We start from the raw sequence: 17,505 nt of genomic DNA, 5'->3' as shown, positions 1-17,505 counted from the left end.
TTATAAATAGATAAAAGACAGCATTAGAAGAAAGCACCATTATTGAAATAATACTTCTTCAAATACAGTTGAAGTCAGAAGTTTACATACACTTAGGTTGGAGTCATTAAAACTTGTTTTTCAACCACTTCACAAATTTCTTGTTAACAAAATATAGTTTTGGCAAGTCGGTTAGGACATCTACTTTGTGCATGACACAAGTCATTTTTCCAACAATTGTTTACAGACAGATTATTTCACTTATAATTCACTATATCACAATTCCAGTGGGTCAGAAGTTTACATACACTAAGTTGACTGTGCCTTTAAACAGCTTGGAAAATTCCAGAAAATGATGTCATGGCTTTAGAAGCTTCTGATGGCTAATTGACATCATTTGAGTCAATTGGAGGTGTACCTGTGGATGTATTTCAAGGCCTACATTCAAACTCAGTGCCTCTTTGCTTGACATCATGGGAAAATCAAAAGAAATCAGCCAAGACCTCAGGAAAAAATTGTAGACCTCCACAAGTCTGGTTCATCCTTGTGAGCAATTTCCAAACGCCTGAAGGTACCACGTTCATCTGTACAAACAATAGTATGCAGGTATAAACACAATGGGACTACTCAGCCATCATACCACTCAGGAAGGAGACATGTTCTGTCTCCTAGAGATGAGCGTACTTTGGTGTGAAAAGTGCAAATCAATCCCAGAACAACAGCAAAGGACCTTGTGAAGATGCTTGAGGAAACAGGTACAAAAGTATCTATATCCACAGTAAAACGAGTCCTATATCGACATAACTTGAAAGGCCGCTCAGCAAGGAAGAAGCAGCTGCTCAAAACTGCCATAAAAAAGCCAGACTACGGTTTGCAACTGCACATGGGGACAAAGATCGTACTTTATGGAGAAATGTCCTCTGGTCTGATGAAGCAAAAATAGAACTGTTTCGCCATAATGACCATCATTATGTTTGGAGGAAAAAGGGTGAGGCTTGCAAGCCGAAGACTGGTGCACTTCACAAAATAGATGGCATCATGAGGGAGGACAATTATGTGGATATATTGAAGCAACATCTCAAGACATCAATCAGGAAGTTAATGCTTGGTCGCAAATGGGTCTTCCAAATGGACAATGACCCCAAGCATACTTCCAAAGTTGTGGCAAAATGGCTTAAGGACAACAAAGTCAAGGTGTTGGAGTGGCAATCACAAAGCCCTGACCTCAATCCTATAGAAAATGTGTGGGCAGAACTGAAAAAGCGTGTGCGAGCAAGGAGGCGTACAAACCTGACTCAGTTACACCAGCTCTGTCAGGAGGAATGGGCCAAAATTCACCCAACTTATTGTGGGAAGCTTGTGGAAGGCTACACGACACCTTTGACCCAAGTTAAACAATTTAAAGGCAATGCTACCAAATACTAATTGAGTGTATGTAAACTTCTGACCCACTGGGAATGTGATGAAAGAAATAAAAGCTGAAATAAATCATTCTCTCTACTATTATTTTGACATTTCACATTCTTAAAATAAAGTGGTGATCTTAACTGACCTAAGACAGGTAATTTTTACTTGGATTAAATGTCAGGAATTGTGAAAAACTGAGTTAAAATGTATTTGGCTAAGGTGTATGTAAACTTCCGACTTCAACTGTATAAGGAACTGAAACACAAAAGTACTCAAAAGCCCGGAATTAGGTAGGAATCAACATGGTAGTGATAAAAACACAGCAAACAGAGGACATAGAAGGCACGGTGTCACGGATCCTCCTGGTACTGCTGCTCATTCTGTTCACCAGTTCCGGAGGTCTACTTCACCGGCCTTCTAGGTGTCACTGAACTGGATCATTACCACCAACCCCGGACTGTCTAGTGTCCTTATGCACACCTGGTTCCCATTCCCCCTGATTAGTATGTGTATACATGTGCCTTCTGTTCCCCCTTGTCCTTGACGGTTATTGTTCCATGTCTGTTGGTCTTGTGAGTACCTGTGCTCTGTTGTTTTGGCTTTGATACTACGCGTTATTGTGCTCTTGTTAATACGGGTCTCATCCTGTGTAATTGTTATTACCGGTCTCCTCCCGTGTATTTATTAGAGGTTTACACCTTGCTCTTTGTTTGGGTTACAGCCCTGTGTTATATTTTACCTGTTTGTTTTGGGCTTCGTCCCCGTCATGTTCACGACGTGCGCTATCTTGATTGAAGTAATAAAAAAAACATATTTTGTATTCCTGCACCTGTTTCCTATCATTTATACAACGTGACACACAGTATTTGGGTATTTGCGGGTGTATTGTGATGGAAGGTGGGGTGTGTGTTTTTGTGTTTGTAAAAGTGTGGAGTTAAGTGAATGAAAAAGGAAAATGGTTGCAAATGCCAGAGCCCATGTGTGTGTCTGCAAGCAGGAGTTTTACATTTTGTACAGATATGGGATATACATTTTAAAATAGATTATAAATATAGTTTTTTTCATGATTATCTTATCATGATGGTACGCATGATGGAGGGGTCCCCAACAATATACGCTAGACACCCACCTGAGCAACCCACACAGTAAGGAGAAATCCTTATTTGTTTTATAGGCCTACTGAAAGTAGCTTATATGCAGCCAAGACAGAAAGATACATGCTGTTAGAGACCCACTAAAGCAGCACTCTCTCCTCAAGATTCTGAGCCTGCCTGGCAGGGTTGGTCCAACAAAGCCAAAGCCCCCAGATGGGTGAGCATAATATACAAGGAATTTCTCAAAGCTGCTAATGTGAACCTTGATGACCTTGTACCTAGCCAGTGTGGATTTCGGTGAGGTGCCCCCACCCAGGTAGTGGCAGTGCTAGTATCACTAGCTGCAGTAACCCATGGGGAAGGGGTCACACTCAGACATTCAGAAAGGGGGCATATTATTGTGGCCCTGGTTGCACAAAATAATCAGAAGGTCTGACAGGACAGAGATGCTTGAGAAAAGGGTCACAACGGGGGACCAGTGTGTGTGTGTGTGTGTGTTTCAGGGTAGGGGGGTGTATCTGAGCGCCATCAGCAAGGACTTGACGTTGGTTAGTCAAATCTCCCCATTCTTGCTCAATTTTTCATGCCTTCTCAAACAGCTACAACTGTATATGCATTCACACATCAAGTCTTCTCTTGAGTTGGGCCTGGGGATGGAAAAACTGTTGAACATCTGAGCATGTGGTTGTTTGTGTGGGAAGGGTGGTGCAATTTTAGGGTGGTGTAAATGTAATTTTTGTAATGCCAATCCTGGTTATAGGTATCAATCCTGGTTATAGGTATCAATTCTGGTTATAGGTAACAATCCTGGTTATAGGTAACAATCCTGGTTATAGGTATCAATCCTGGTTATAGGTATCAATCCTGGTTATAGGTAACAATCCTGGTTATAGGTATCAATCCTGGTTATAGGTAACAATCCTGGTTATAGGTATCAATCCTGGTTATAGGTAACAATCCTGGTTATAGGTATCATCCTGGTTATAGGTAACAATCCTGGTTATAATCCTGGTTATAGGTAACAATCCTGGTTATAGATATCAATCCTGGTTATAGGTATCAATCCTGGTTATAGGTATCAATCCTGGTTATAGGTATCAATTCTGGTTATAGGTAACAATCCTGGTTATAGGTAACAATCCTGGTTATAGGTATCAATCCTGGTTATAGGTAACAATCCTGGTTATAGGTATCAATCCTGGTTATAGGTAACAATCCTGGTTATAGGTATCAATCCTGGTTATAGGTAACAATCCTGGTTATAGGTATCAATCCTGGTTATAGGTAACAATCCTGGTTATAATCCTGGTTATAGGTAACAATCCTGGTTATAATCCTGGTTATAGGTATCAATCCTGGTTATAGGTAACAATCCTGGTTATAGGTATCAATCCTGGTTATAGGTAACAATCCTTCAGATGAACTGCCAACATTATTACACATTATTGGTTTATTGTGGAAATGAAGATATGCAAGATTTGTATATATATATATATATATATATATTATTATTATTATAATAATTTTTTTGAAATAACTATACAATACAATGGAGGTGAGTGCGTTGGAAATGCTTTTGTCAGTTAATCTGTTTCTGTTCTGTAGGTGGAACTGTGTGTTCTTTTTTAAAGGACGGGTCCCAATCTCTCAAAGGCCCTAGGATACTGGTGGACAGGGGTGTTCTGCCACTCACTGGAATGCCAATCCTACTTGGGATGGGGGAGGTTTTAGTGAGTGGAATGGTGAAATGGTGAAATAAGTATAGCCAGTAAAAATGTTGATGGCTTAGCAGATGAGCAGAAGAGAGAAAAGATGAGCAGATGAGCAGAAAAGAGAAGGAATATAATATCTATTGTTTACAGGAAACTCATTCAACTATTTTAGATGAAGTTGTGTGGAGAAAGGACAGGGGGGTGAAATATACTTCTCCCATGGGAAAAGAAACTCAAAAGGGGTGATGATATTAATTAACAGTAATTTTGATACGAATGTGCAAATTGTTCAAAAAGATCCGCAAGGTAGATGGATTGTTTTAAATATGTTATTGGACCATAAACAGATTTATCTATATGGTCCAAATAATCATGATCCACCCTTCTTTGAAAATATATAGAATAATTGATCAAGCCTTTAAGCAATACAAGACTCTATTATTATGGTGGGAGATTATATGGTTTGAAAAACCTCAATGGACCGTAAAGGAAATCACACTACAAACTATCACCCTTATGCACTTAAGGAAATCACGAATATCATAGATATATTGGAACTAGTCGATATATGGAGGCTTAAATATCCTGACCTACTGAGATATACATGGCGGAGACTCAATCAAACTAGTCGTCTTGACTACTTTCTTATGTCATTCTCGCTGGCACCAAAAGTTTAAAAAGTGTTGATAGGGAACAGAATGCGGTCCATCAAATAATTGGCATATATGTTACTCTTGGAAATGTAATCAAAGCCTATTGGATGACAACTTGTTTTTAAGCAGGACAGAAGAATTTATAACTGACTTTTTCTGACATAATAAAGGTACAGCAGATCCCCTTATTATATGGGACACTTTTAAATGTGCCTCTAGAGGCCATGCAATTCAGTACTCATCTTTAAAACAAAAGCAATTTAAGTCAAAAGGAGTCATATAAAGAATGGAAATAGAGGGACTAGCAGTACAGATAGCAGTAAAAACAGTACGTTAGAGTCACGGAATATGTTAGAGGAAAATCAAAAAGAAACGGTGGAACTTATTCAAGAAAGATCCAGTGTAATATATTATAAAAATAAAGTGAACTGGATGGAATATGGGGAAAATGCACCAAATTATTTTTTAATCTTCAACATAGAAATGCTACAAAAAATGTATTTACTAAAACTTGTTACAAATGACAGTCACCCATGATTCACCAAACTATATTTTGAAAGAGGAAGCAAAGTACTTTAAGCATTTGTTTTAAAAGTCTCCTCCATCTCCACTTACCCAAGTTAATTGTAAGGATTTTTTCCCTAATATTAATGTAAAATTAACAGCTGTACAGAAAGACTCATGTGAAGGACAAATTACAGAGGAGGAACATCTTGATACAATTAAAGCCTTTAATACGGGGGAACTTCAGGGCTGGATGGCATACCAGTTGAAGTATACCAAACCTTTAATGATATACTCAGAGGACCATTATTAGCATGTTTTAACCACTCCTATGTAAATGGTAGATTAGCAGATACTCAACAAGAAGTTCTGATGTCATTATTACTGAAACATGACCCAAGTGGTAAATATAAAGATCCAGTCCATAGAAAATTGGAAGCCCCTTACACTTCAGTGTTGTGATGCAAAAATTCTGGCAAAATGCAGAGCGCATAGAATTAAAAAGGTATTGTCGGATGTTATTCTTCCTAATCAGACAGGTTTTTTACATGGACGATACATTGGAGATAATATAAGACAAGTACTGGAAAAAATAAAACTCAATGAAAAATCTGGGAAACCAGGCCTGGTATTCATAGCTGACTTTGAAAAGGATTTTGATCAAGTTCGACTGGAATGTATATATAAATGCCTGGAATATTTCAATTTTGGAGAATCTCTTATACATTGGGTTAAAGTAATGTATAGTAACCCTAGGTGTAAAATAGTAAATAATGGCTACATCTCAGAAAGTATTAAACTGTCAAGAGGAGTAAAACAAAGTTGTCCACTATCGGCATATCTATTTATTATGGCCATTTATTATGGCCACAGATCCAACAGTAACAACCTAAAATCCAGGGCTTAAAAACAAAGTTGTCATTGTACGCTGATGATTCATGTTTTCTCTGGATTACAACCAATATATATTTCAATATAGATAAGTGTACTGGATTGGATCACAACATTTTTTACTTTTACATTATCGTGTAGTTTAACCAATAAAATGATCTGACGGTGAAGTGGACATACTCCATATTCATATCCCGAAAGAAATAAATGTTTTCACTACAATACATTTGAATAGAAAGTTAGAAAAAATAGATAAGATCTTGCTATGGAAAGGAAAATACCTGTCTATTTGTGGAAAAATCACCCTGATTAACTCTTTAGTCATATCCTAGTTTAACTATTTGCTTATGGGCTTGCAAAAAAGATTATATTTTATTTGGAATGGCAAGCCAAACAAAATTAAATGGACCTATTTATATAATGAATGTGATTTTGGAGGGCAGAAATGATTAAATATTAAAGCATTATACCTCTCACTAGAGGCTTTAGTCATACAAAAGTTATACTTAAATCCGAACTGGTTTTCTAGCAGATTAGTAAGAATGTCTCGACCCAAGTTCAAGAATGGCCTTTTTCCCTTTATTCCCTTTTACAACCTTTCAATTATTTGAAAATGAAATGATCTCCCAAATATCGCTATTTGTCAAACAAGCCATAGAATGTTGGTTGCAATTTCAGTTTAATCCATCAGAAAAGACACTACAAATATTCAAAAAATATTATGGTTAAACTCAAATATACTAATGATAAAAAAACAGAAAATAATTTAAAACGGTATAATCTTTGTAAATGATATCGTAAATAGGACTGGTAGAGATATGTCACACATGCAGCTAACAAAAATATATGGAAATGTCTGCTCTATTCAAAATTACAACCAACTAATTGCAGAATTACCACAAAAATGGAAGAGGCAAGTGGAAGTGGGAGAAAGTAAGGAACTTGTCTGTCGGCTCTGCGTTAAAGACCATAATTGACTAAATAAAATTTGGATAAATAAAAAGTATACCAGTGTCATTTAAGGACCCAAAAATTGACAGCTGTACCATACAGATTGACAGCTGTGCCATACAGATTGACAGCTGTGCCATATAGATTGCAAGATAGTTGGGAAGAGATTTTTGATGTACCGATTCCATGGCATATGATTTATGAACTGATACACTAAACAACGCTGGATTGAAAATGTAGAGTTTTTCTATTTTAATTATTATACAAAATTCTTGCAACCAATAGAATGTTATATATATGGGGGATACAACCATCCCAGCGCTGCAGATTTTGTTGCGAAGAGACAGAGTCATTAGATCATTTATTTTGGTACTGTCCATATGTAGCTTGTTTTTGGTCGCAGGTTCAGGAATGGTTGAAGAATTCTAACATTTACCTAGAACTAATGCTGCAGATAGCATTAAAAAGTCATAGTCAATCAATCTATAATATAATAACACTCTTAGCAAAAATGTTTATCTTGAATTTACAATATGTAAAATCTAAGAGAATAGAAAGGATCAGAACTTTTGTGAAACATCCCCGCACAGTTGAAAAATATATGGCAAATAGAAATTAAAACTGGATGGTGTTCAGAGATAGATGGGCGGGGTTAAGTGGAGCTGAAAGATGGGACTATAGACAAACAAAATATAACTGTTGTGTTGTTGTCCATTAGTTTACTCGAATTAGGGAAGGGATGGTATGGTTAGGGGAAAATAATAAAGGGAAATATTTTTACAAAAAAATATAAGGGGGATTGGAAATGATGCAGACAATTACAATGATGGATACCACAATCTATCTGCAATATTAAAGCAACACTTTTTTTTACAATGGTTACTAGTTTCTGTGGTATCATTTGATCTCTGACTGTAATGTGTGTGTCTGCTGTGTGTGTATTGTGTTGCAGGTCCACACAGAGTGTCCCTGTGTCCGGCCAATGAGTTTGAGTGTCTGGGGACAGACATGTGTATCCACATGAGCAGACTGTGTGATGGGAGCCCTGATTGTACTGATGGCTGGGATGAGGGGCCACACTGCAGAGGTAACACACACACACACACACACACACACACACACACACACACACACACACACACATACACACACACACACACATACACTTACACTTACACTTACACATACACACACAAACATACACACACAGTAAATCAGCAAGTCCCCTCTGTAGCTATAGAATCTGTACAGGCACAGCTCGGGCAACTGTTTTCTGGGGTCCTTCCTATTTCTTAGTTCCTACAGAACACTGGGCCAGCTAATCCTGCTCCAGCCAGCCAGTGACTCGGCTCCTCTTTTGTCTGGTTCCACAATGAGACACCATGGACTCAATAGCTGTTGAAATGACACCCTATTCCCTATATAGTGCAGTGCTTTTGGCCAGGAAATCAGACATAGTTATATCAGACACAGCCAATATGTCTCCTCTGTGTGGCTCTGCTCTTTTGTCTTGTTCCACTATGGGAAGCTATAGACTCAATATGTCTTCCTCTCTGTGACTCTAATTAATATTAGGGATTGGATTTGATGATGGGATTCTCCTCATCCTATCCGGCCGGCTGGCTGTCTGGATAAATGCTCTGCTCTGCCTGCCAGAGATGTGGAAGGGGCCTCTGAGCCTCACATTCTCTAGGGCCTGATTGATAAATGAATGACTTTTTCTAAGAGATGAGAGAGAAGAGGAGCCATTGTGATAATGGAGGCCATCTCATTAGAGCAGTTGATGGAGGATGACAATGTTTATTGGACAGAGAAGAGATTACAGTTTGGGTGGAACTGTGGAGACAAAGGGAGAGAGCATGTATAGAACAGAACCAGGCTAACTGGACGTTTCTCTCATGGCAAAAGGAAATGTTGTGTTCATACAGGATTCATACAGCTGAGTGTGTGTGCTGTACTGATATTAGTCCAGCTCATATTTGATGTTTTGGTGTATGTTAAATTGGGACATGTTTGTTGGTTTGGGTGCATTCCCCTACAAAAAAATATTGATGCCAAACAAGCTTTTGAGTTCTCCTTTATGAAACCAAAGTCCTACAACAGAACAGGGTTGTAACGGCTGTCGTCTGAAGAAGTGGACCAAGGTGCAGCGGAGTTAGTGTTCATTATTAGAATTTAATGTAAACAACATGAACACTATACAAAACAAGAAAAGAGTAAACCGACAGCAAACAGTCCTGTCTGGTACAAAAACACTGACAGAAACAATTACCCCCAAACCCAAAGGAAAAACATGCTCCTTATGTGTGACTCCCAATCAGCAGCAACGAGCTTCAGCTGTGCCTGATTGGGAGCCACACACACGGCCCAAAACAAAGAAATACAAAAACATAGAAAAAGGAACATAGAACGCCCACCCAATGTAACACCCTGGCCTAACCAAAATAAAGAACAAAAACCCCTCTCTATGGCCAGGGCGTTACAGTACCCCCCCCCCCCAAAGGTGCGGACTCCGGCCGCAAAACCTGACTCTGAAGGGGAGGGTCCGGGTGGGCCTTCTTACGGCGGCGGCTCAGGTGCGGGACGTGGCCTCTGCTCCACCCTTGACGTCGCCCTCTTCGGTGGCGCACCTGGCCGCGCCGAAGGTCTGGTGGGCGACACTGACTGCGCCCGGCTGGCGGCCGGCGATGGTTGCGCCCGGCTGGCGGGTCGCCCGGCTGGCGGGCGACCCTTGTTGCGCCCGGCTGGCGGGCGACCCTGGCTGCGCCCGGCTGGCGGGCGACCCTGGCTGCTCTGACGGCACTGACCCAGGATTCACCAGGCTGGGGAGACATGACAGAGGCCTGGCCCTAGGCGTAGGCACAGGACTCACCGGGCTGGCGGGCATCCCTGGCCACTCAGGCAGGTCGGGGCAGCCTGGCCACTCAGGCAGGTCGGGGCAGCCTGGCCACTCCGGCAGGTCGGGGCAGCCTGGCCACTCCGGCAGGTCGGGGCAGCCTGGCCACTCCGGCAGGTCCGCGCAGTCTGGCCACTCCGGCAGTTCAGCGCAGTCTGGCCACTCCGGCAGTTCAGCGCAGTCTGGCCACTCCGGCAGTTCAGCGCAGTCTGGCCACTCCGGCAGTTCAGCGCAGTCTGGCCACTCCGGCAGTTCAGCGCCAGTCTGGCCACTCCGGCAGTTCAGCGCAGTCTGGCCACTCCGGCAGTCAGCGCAGTCTGGCCACTCCGGCAGTTCAGCGCAGTCTGGCCACTCCGGCAGTTCAGCGCAGTCTGGCCACTCCGGCAGTTCAGCGCAGTCTGGCCACTCCGGCAGTTCAGCGCAGTCTGGCCACTCCGGCAGTTCAGCGCAGTCTGGCCACTCCGGCAGTTCAGCGCAGTCTGGCCACTCCGGCAGTTCAGCGCAGTCTGGCCACTCCGGCAGTTCAGCGCAGTCTGGCCCCTCCGGCAGTTCAGCGCAGTCTGGCCCCCTCCGGCAGTTCAGCGCAGTCTGGCCCCTCCGGCAGTTCAGCGCAGTCTGGCCCCTCCGGCAGTTCAGCGCAGTCTGGCCCCTCCGGCAGTTCAGCGCAGTCTGGCCCCTCCGGCAGTTCAGCGCAGTCTGGCCCCTCCGGCAGTTCAGCGCAGTCTGGCCCCTCCGGCAGTTCAGCGCAGTCTGGCCCCGGCGTTCAGACGCAGTCTGGCCCCTCCGGCGTGACGCGGCAGCTCCGACGACTGTTGACTGACGGGCAGCTCCGACGACTGTTGACTGACGGGCAGCTCCGACGACTGTTGACTGACGGGCAGCTCCGACGACTGTTGACTGACGGGCAGCTCCGACGACTGTTGACTGACGGGCAGCTCCGACGACTGTTGACTGACGGGCAGCTCCGACGACTGTTGACTGACGGGCAGCTCCGACGACTGTTGACTGACGGGCAGCTCCGACGACTGTTGACTGGCGGGCAGCTCCGACGACTGTTGACTGGCGGGGCTGGGGACACGCACCTTGGGCTTGGTGCGGGGTGCTGGTACTGGGCGTACCAGATTGGAGACACGTACCTCAGGGCTAGTGCGGGGAGCTGGCCTGGGGCTCCATCCTTGCCCCTCTTCACAGCCCTTGTGCCCCCCCAAAAAAAATTCTTGGGGCTGCCTCTCGGGTTCCCTTAACTCTTCCATAGCCCTGGACACGAACATCCTTAAATCCACCCACGTCCATCCATCCATGCTGTTCTCCTGCTGCTTGGTCCTTTGGTGGTGGGTAATTCTGTAACGGCTGTCGTCTGAAGAAGTGGACCAAGGTGCAGCGGAGTTAGTGTTCATTATTAGAATTTAATATAAACAACGTGAACACTATACAAAACAAGAAAAGAGTAAACCGACAGCAAACAGTCCTGTCTGGTACAAAAACACTGACAGAAACAATTACCCCCAAACCCAAAGGCAAAACATGCTCCTTATGTGTGACTCCCAATCAGCAGCAACGAGCTTCAGCTGTGCCTGATTGGGAGCCACACACGGCCCAAAACAAAGAAATACAAAAACATAGAAAAAGGAACATAGAACGCCCACCCAATGTAACACCCTGGCCTAACCAAAATAAAGAACAAAAACCCCTCTCTATGGCCAGGGCGTTACAAGGGTCTGGAAAAAGACCAGTACACATTAGAACTGCCAAGTGCACAAACAGTCCTCTATCATATACATACAAAGAAAGATATGGTCTATCTTTCTTTTTCAAATATTCTTTTTAATTTCACTTGTTTTATGTGTGTATCATTTTGTTTATGGGGGTCATATTAAGTAATGGTGTGAAAGGATAAGAGTTGAAGTGACCGTTGTTGTCTGAAGTGTCAGATTCCCTTACTGCAATCTGTGGAACTTCCCTGTCCTGCACAATGTTCCGCCGATGATGTCATCTAGGCATGACACGTACTACCTGTCCCCGGTGAGCACACTGGTCCAGCTTTCCCTATGGCTGGAGTAAACAAACAGTCACACACAGCAGTGGCAGTGTGTTTGCCGGAACTTTCTACTGTCACAGTGTTCGTGTGTGAGCCCCCTGTTTTACGGAAAGCTCACCATTTCACAAGCACCCCAGTGTTTGCTTGAACTAACTAGTGGGTTGTGCAGGCCAAGCGTACTCTAGCCTGGTGCTGATGTCTCAAAGCACACTTTGTCATCCGGTTTGTCCAAGTAATTATCCACAAGTTGCTGACGAGGGGAGTGAGGGAGGCAAGGCAGGAGGCAGGGTTGTATTTTATCGCAGTACAATACAGTACAATACATGTTAACATGGTGGAGCTAGGTGTGGGAGGTTGAGGTGTGGAATGGTTTATATTATAGTGTGTGATAGCCAGGTTTTGTCCTGCTTATGTGTTACTGGGCAGCTGAGGCTGGTGCCACTGGGCTGGTCATGTCTCTGCAGATGTAGCCTTTTACAAACGGCCGATTTGGGCACTGATAACTGCCTAAATTGGAAAGCAGTGGCTGTGCAGTAGCATGCTATACATGAGGTCAGACCTCTGGCTCTGAGCTTCACAGCTCTGTATGGGTTTTGACTGACAGCCGCTCTGAACTTGAGCACCGCACGTGACCAGAAGTTGCCCCCATCCCTCCCGTTAATTGGGTAACTTTTGCAATTTTTTTGTCAACTGACTGAGGGAAATGCTGTACGTGTATATACCCCACATTTTCCAGGAGTATTCTTATCGTGTTATTGAATGTAGAGTATCCGTTTGTTTTCTTCAGATTTCGTTAACAAATGTGGCAAAGTACAGTAAATGTAAAATGCACATAAAATCAACAGTGTGTTTTGTAGGTGAACTGTTGTGTTCTCAACTTTGGTCTGATGATTTCCCCATAATCTCCAAACTGTTCCCTTTCAAATACTACCATGTGTATGAGATGCGAAGTCAGGTGCAGGAGAGAAGCGAAACGTAACCAAGCGCGCTTTATTATAGTTCCAAAACACGAGAGCACTACATAAATAAAAATGCGCTCAAAACCACGGAACATAACCAAAGTAAAACACGTAATCAAACACCACGAAAAACATGATGGGAAACAGAGGGTTAAATACAAGTAGATTCATTGGGGAAATGATAACCAGGTGTGTATGGAGACAAGACAAGACAAATGGATAATTGAAAAATGGAGCGGCGATGGCTAGAAAGCCGGTGACGTTGATCGCCGAACGAACAAGGAGAGGAGCCAACAACTCGTGACAGTTGTTGCCCCCCCCCCCCCCCCCCCCCTTGACGCGCGCAGGGCGATCCGGCCGGCGACGGTGAAACTCCCGCAGCAGTTCAGGATCCAAAACATCTGCAACCGGAACCCAGCACCTCTCCTCCGGCCCGTACCCCTCCCACTCTATGAGGTACTGAAGGCCCCCCACCCGACGCCTCGAATCCAGGATGGAACGAACGATATACGCCGGGGCCCCCTCTATGTCCAAAGGGGGCGGAGGGACCTCCCGCACCTCAGATTCCTGGAGTGGACCAGCCACCACCGGCCTGAGGAGAGACACATGGAACGAGAGGTTAATACGATAATCAGAGGGAAGCTGTAGTCTACAACATACCTCGTTCACCCTCCTCAGGGCTTTAAATGGCCCCACAAACCGCGGACCCAGCTTCTGGCAGGGCAGGCGGAGGGGCAGGTTACGGGCCGAGAGCCAGACCCGTAAGTGCGCTTACGGCCACAACCACAGAATAGAATGGTATCTGAAGTCAAAATGTGTCCTTATGCATATTCCTTTTCTGACTCATTCAGAGTGTGTTGTGCTTTGAAACCCACAGTCAGAAAACTAGGGTTAGATTAGAGACGGGCTGAAATTGAAATTGGTGTTCTTCGGGCAATATCCACTTATTGCTGTGCTGATTGTGATGGTTGAAGCTAGAGGCCCAGGGCTAGAGAAAGGTGAGGTGGTGGCCTGGGCCTGATGTAGGCTTGGAGGGGCAGCACCCTGGCTAGCGTTGTCACTGTGTGTCTCTATGTGTGTCTCAGTAAATGGGTTTGATACAGGGCACACACACAGTGGGTTTCTTCCTCTCAGCGAGACCCCACAAAAGGGCCATTGTGGCCCGAGTGCCACAGGCTTTACATAATGAGGACCCTTCAGTGGTCCAACCTCTCCTCTGGCCAGCCTCAACGGTCGCCATGTAATGGGCTCCTTTCAGCATGGCTGTACAGGGCTGGGGATTGTGGTGTGGACATCCCTTCACTCTGACTGATAATATTCCACTCCCTGTGTGATAATGTAGTGTTCACCCATTATGACCCATTATGATGTACTATTGAATGAGGTTGTACAGTCTGCTTTGGTGCAGTATGTTTAGTTATCTAGGAAATGGGACTTCACTGGACATGCCAGTAGGATTCCATGCTCTGCAAGCTTTGTGATGATGCTCAGACTGAGAGTTCATCTCACTTCCTTGTGTTGTGTCTGTGTGGTTATGTGTTTCTTGGCAGCTCTTTGTTGGTGCGCTGCAGTCCTCTCTCAGACAGAAAGACAGACAGCATGCTGTATGGCCACTTCTCTCATACCTGCCTTTTGATCTGGTTGATAGGAAACTGTTGGCAGGCAGCATGCTGAAGACTGCAGCATGCTGAAGACTGCAGCTTGAGGAGACTGCAACACATGTTGTTGCCCTGTTTCATATTAGCCTCTACTGTACGAGCGATTAGTCTGAGATTACAGTGGGTAGAAATCTCTAACTTTCTCTAGTCTAGCCTCAACTGTGCCAAAGTCTGTTACCACACTGTGTCCTGGTCTAGATATGGTGGGAGTCGGTGTTTATAAACAGTCATTCCAAAAGTGCAGGCCAAGGGCCCTAATCACTTTCATATGCAGAGTGAGGGACTAGGGCTAGGAGGATGTCCCTCACTCCCGGCCAAGAGACATTGTATCAGTGGAGACCATCAATGGGAAGAAAGCTCTTGGACTAAGATAAACATTTTCACAGCTGATCTGCAAACAAGCTATTAGTGTGTTGACTGGAGGAAGGAAGCTATTGCTTATGTTACAGGCTTTGGTTTTTTCCTTGATTTTGTTTTCTATTTCGAGGTTGGTTCTCTTTGGTTCAGTGCTATCCCCTACCCTAACAATAACCTAACCCTTACCGTATCCATTTTACATTTCAACTTCAATGGGGTATGGATGTCCCAAGGATCCCAGATAGCACAGACTGTTCTGTTTGGATTGGAATCATCCTCATTGTTCAGGATGTGTTGCACCTGTTGTATTCGTTAGTCAGAAGGTGTTTCACCAATGATGTACAGTATATAACCCGGAAGCTTATAATAAATCCCGCTATGCCCTCCGACGAACCATCAAACAGGCAAAGTGTTGATACAGGACTAAGATCGAATCATACTACACCGGCTCCGACGCTCGTAGGATGTGGCAGGGCTTGCAAACTATTACAGACTACAAGGGAAGCACAGTCGCGAGCTGCCCAGTGACATGAGCCTACCAGACAAGCTAAATAACTTCTATGCTCGCTTCGAGGCAAGTAACACTGAAACATGCATGAGAGCATCAGCTGTTCCGGACGACTGTGTGATCATGCTCTCCGCAGCCAATGTGAGTAAGACCTTTAAACAGGTCAACATTCACAAGGCCACAGGGCCAGATGGATTACCAGGACATGTACTGCGAGCATGCGCTGACCAACTGGCAAGTGTCTTCACTGACATTTTCAACCTCTCCCTGTATGAGTTTTGCAATACCAACATGTTTCAAGCAGACCACCATAATCCCTGTGCCCAAGAACACTAAGGTAATCTGCTCGTAGCACTCACATATGTAGCCATGAAATGCTTTGAAATTGTAGGTCATGGCTCACATCAACACCATTATCCCAGAAACCCTAGACCCACCCTAATTTGCATACTGCACCAACAGATCCACAGATGATGCAATCATCTGTACTCTACACTGCCATTTCACACCTGAACAAAAGGAACAGCTATGTGAGAATGCTATTAATTGACTACAGCTCAGTGTTCAACACCATAGTGCCCTCAATGCTCATCACTAAGCTAAGGACTCTGGGACTAAATACCTCCCTCTGCAACTGGATCCTGGACTTCCTGACGGGGTGACCCCAGGTGGTAAGGGTAGGTAAAAACTCATCCGCCACACTGATCTTCAACACGGGGGCCCCTCAGGCCCCTCCTGTACTCCCTGTTCACTCATGACTGCACAGCCAGGCACGACTCCAACACCATCATTAAGTTTGCCGATGACACAACAGTGGTAGGCCTGGACAACATCCTCTCCCTCAACGTGATCAAGACAAAGGAGATGTTTCTCATCGACAGGGCTGTAGTGGAGCAGGTTGAGAGCTTCAAGTTCCTTGGTGTCCATATCACCAACAAACTAACATGGTCCAAGCACACCAAGACAGTCGTGAAGAGGGCACGACAAAACCTATTCCCCCTCAGGAGACTGAAAAGATTTGTCATGGGTCCTCAGATCCTCAAAAGGTTTTACAGCTGCACCATCGAGAGCATCCTGACTGGTTGCATCACTCCCTGGTATGGCAACTACAGAGGGTAGTGCGTACGGCCCAGTACATCACCGGGGCAAAGCTTCCTGCCATCCAGGACCTTAATACCAGATGGTGTCAGAGGAAGACCCTAAAAATTGAAAAATACTCCAGCCACCCTAGTCATAGACTGTTCTCTCTGCTACCGCACGGCAAGCGGTACCAGAGCGCCAAGTCTAGGTCCAAGAGGCTTCTAAACAGCTTCTACCCCCAAGCCATAAGACTCCTGAACAGCTAATCAAATGGCTACCCAGACTATTTGCATTGCCCCCCCTCTTTTACACTGCTGCCACTCTCTGTTTTTATCTATGCATAGTCACTTTAATAACTCTACCTACATGTACATATTACCTCAATTACCTCGACACCGGTGCCCCCGCACATTGACTCTGTACCAGCACTCCCTGTATATAGCCCCGCTATTGTTATTTACTGCTGCTCTGTAATTATTTGTTATTCTTATCTCTTACTTTTAATTCTTATTCTTTTTAGCAGTTAGTTTTATTTTAGTAATTCTTTTTGGGGGGTCTACACCTGTTGTATTCGGTGCATGTGACAAATAACATTTGATTTGATTTGATATAAACCCTTGATTACTGATGCTGTGTATTGGCCATTGAGAGGCTTTGAAGCCACCGGTCGGCCATATTGGTACTCCCCAGTAGGAGCAGTCGTCCATAGGAATGAATGGAATTCTACACTATCTCAATTAAATGTTTCAAGGACATTTATTTAAGTATTGTTTTGTTGTAGTGGAGACAGTAACATTAGTAATCTCTAAAATGTTTTT

The 17,505-nt window shown here is 44.2% G+C and overlaps 1 protein-coding gene across 1 annotated transcript in view; it reads left to right on the top strand.

The window, feature by feature from the left end:
- Positions 1-17,505, top strand: part of LOC115166471 (low-density lipoprotein receptor-related protein 1-like) — a 224,795-nt gene that overhangs the window by 78,567 nt on the left and 128,723 nt on the right. The window contains exon 3 of the mRNA XM_029720368.1: positions 8,144-8,278. Coding sequence (XP_029576228.1) covers positions 8,144-8,278 — 135 coding nt within the window. The remainder of the gene's footprint in view (positions 1-8,143; positions 8,279-17,505) is intronic.

Source organism: Salmo trutta, chromosome 28 (assembly GCF_901001165.1).
Source record: "Salmo trutta chromosome 28, fSalTru1.1, whole genome shotgun sequence".
Classification (NCBI taxonomy): domain Eukaryota; kingdom Metazoa; phylum Chordata; class Actinopteri; order Salmoniformes; family Salmonidae; genus Salmo; species Salmo trutta.
The sequence above is the reverse complement of the archived record's forward strand: the minus strand, read 5'-3'. Positions and strand labels throughout refer to the sequence as shown.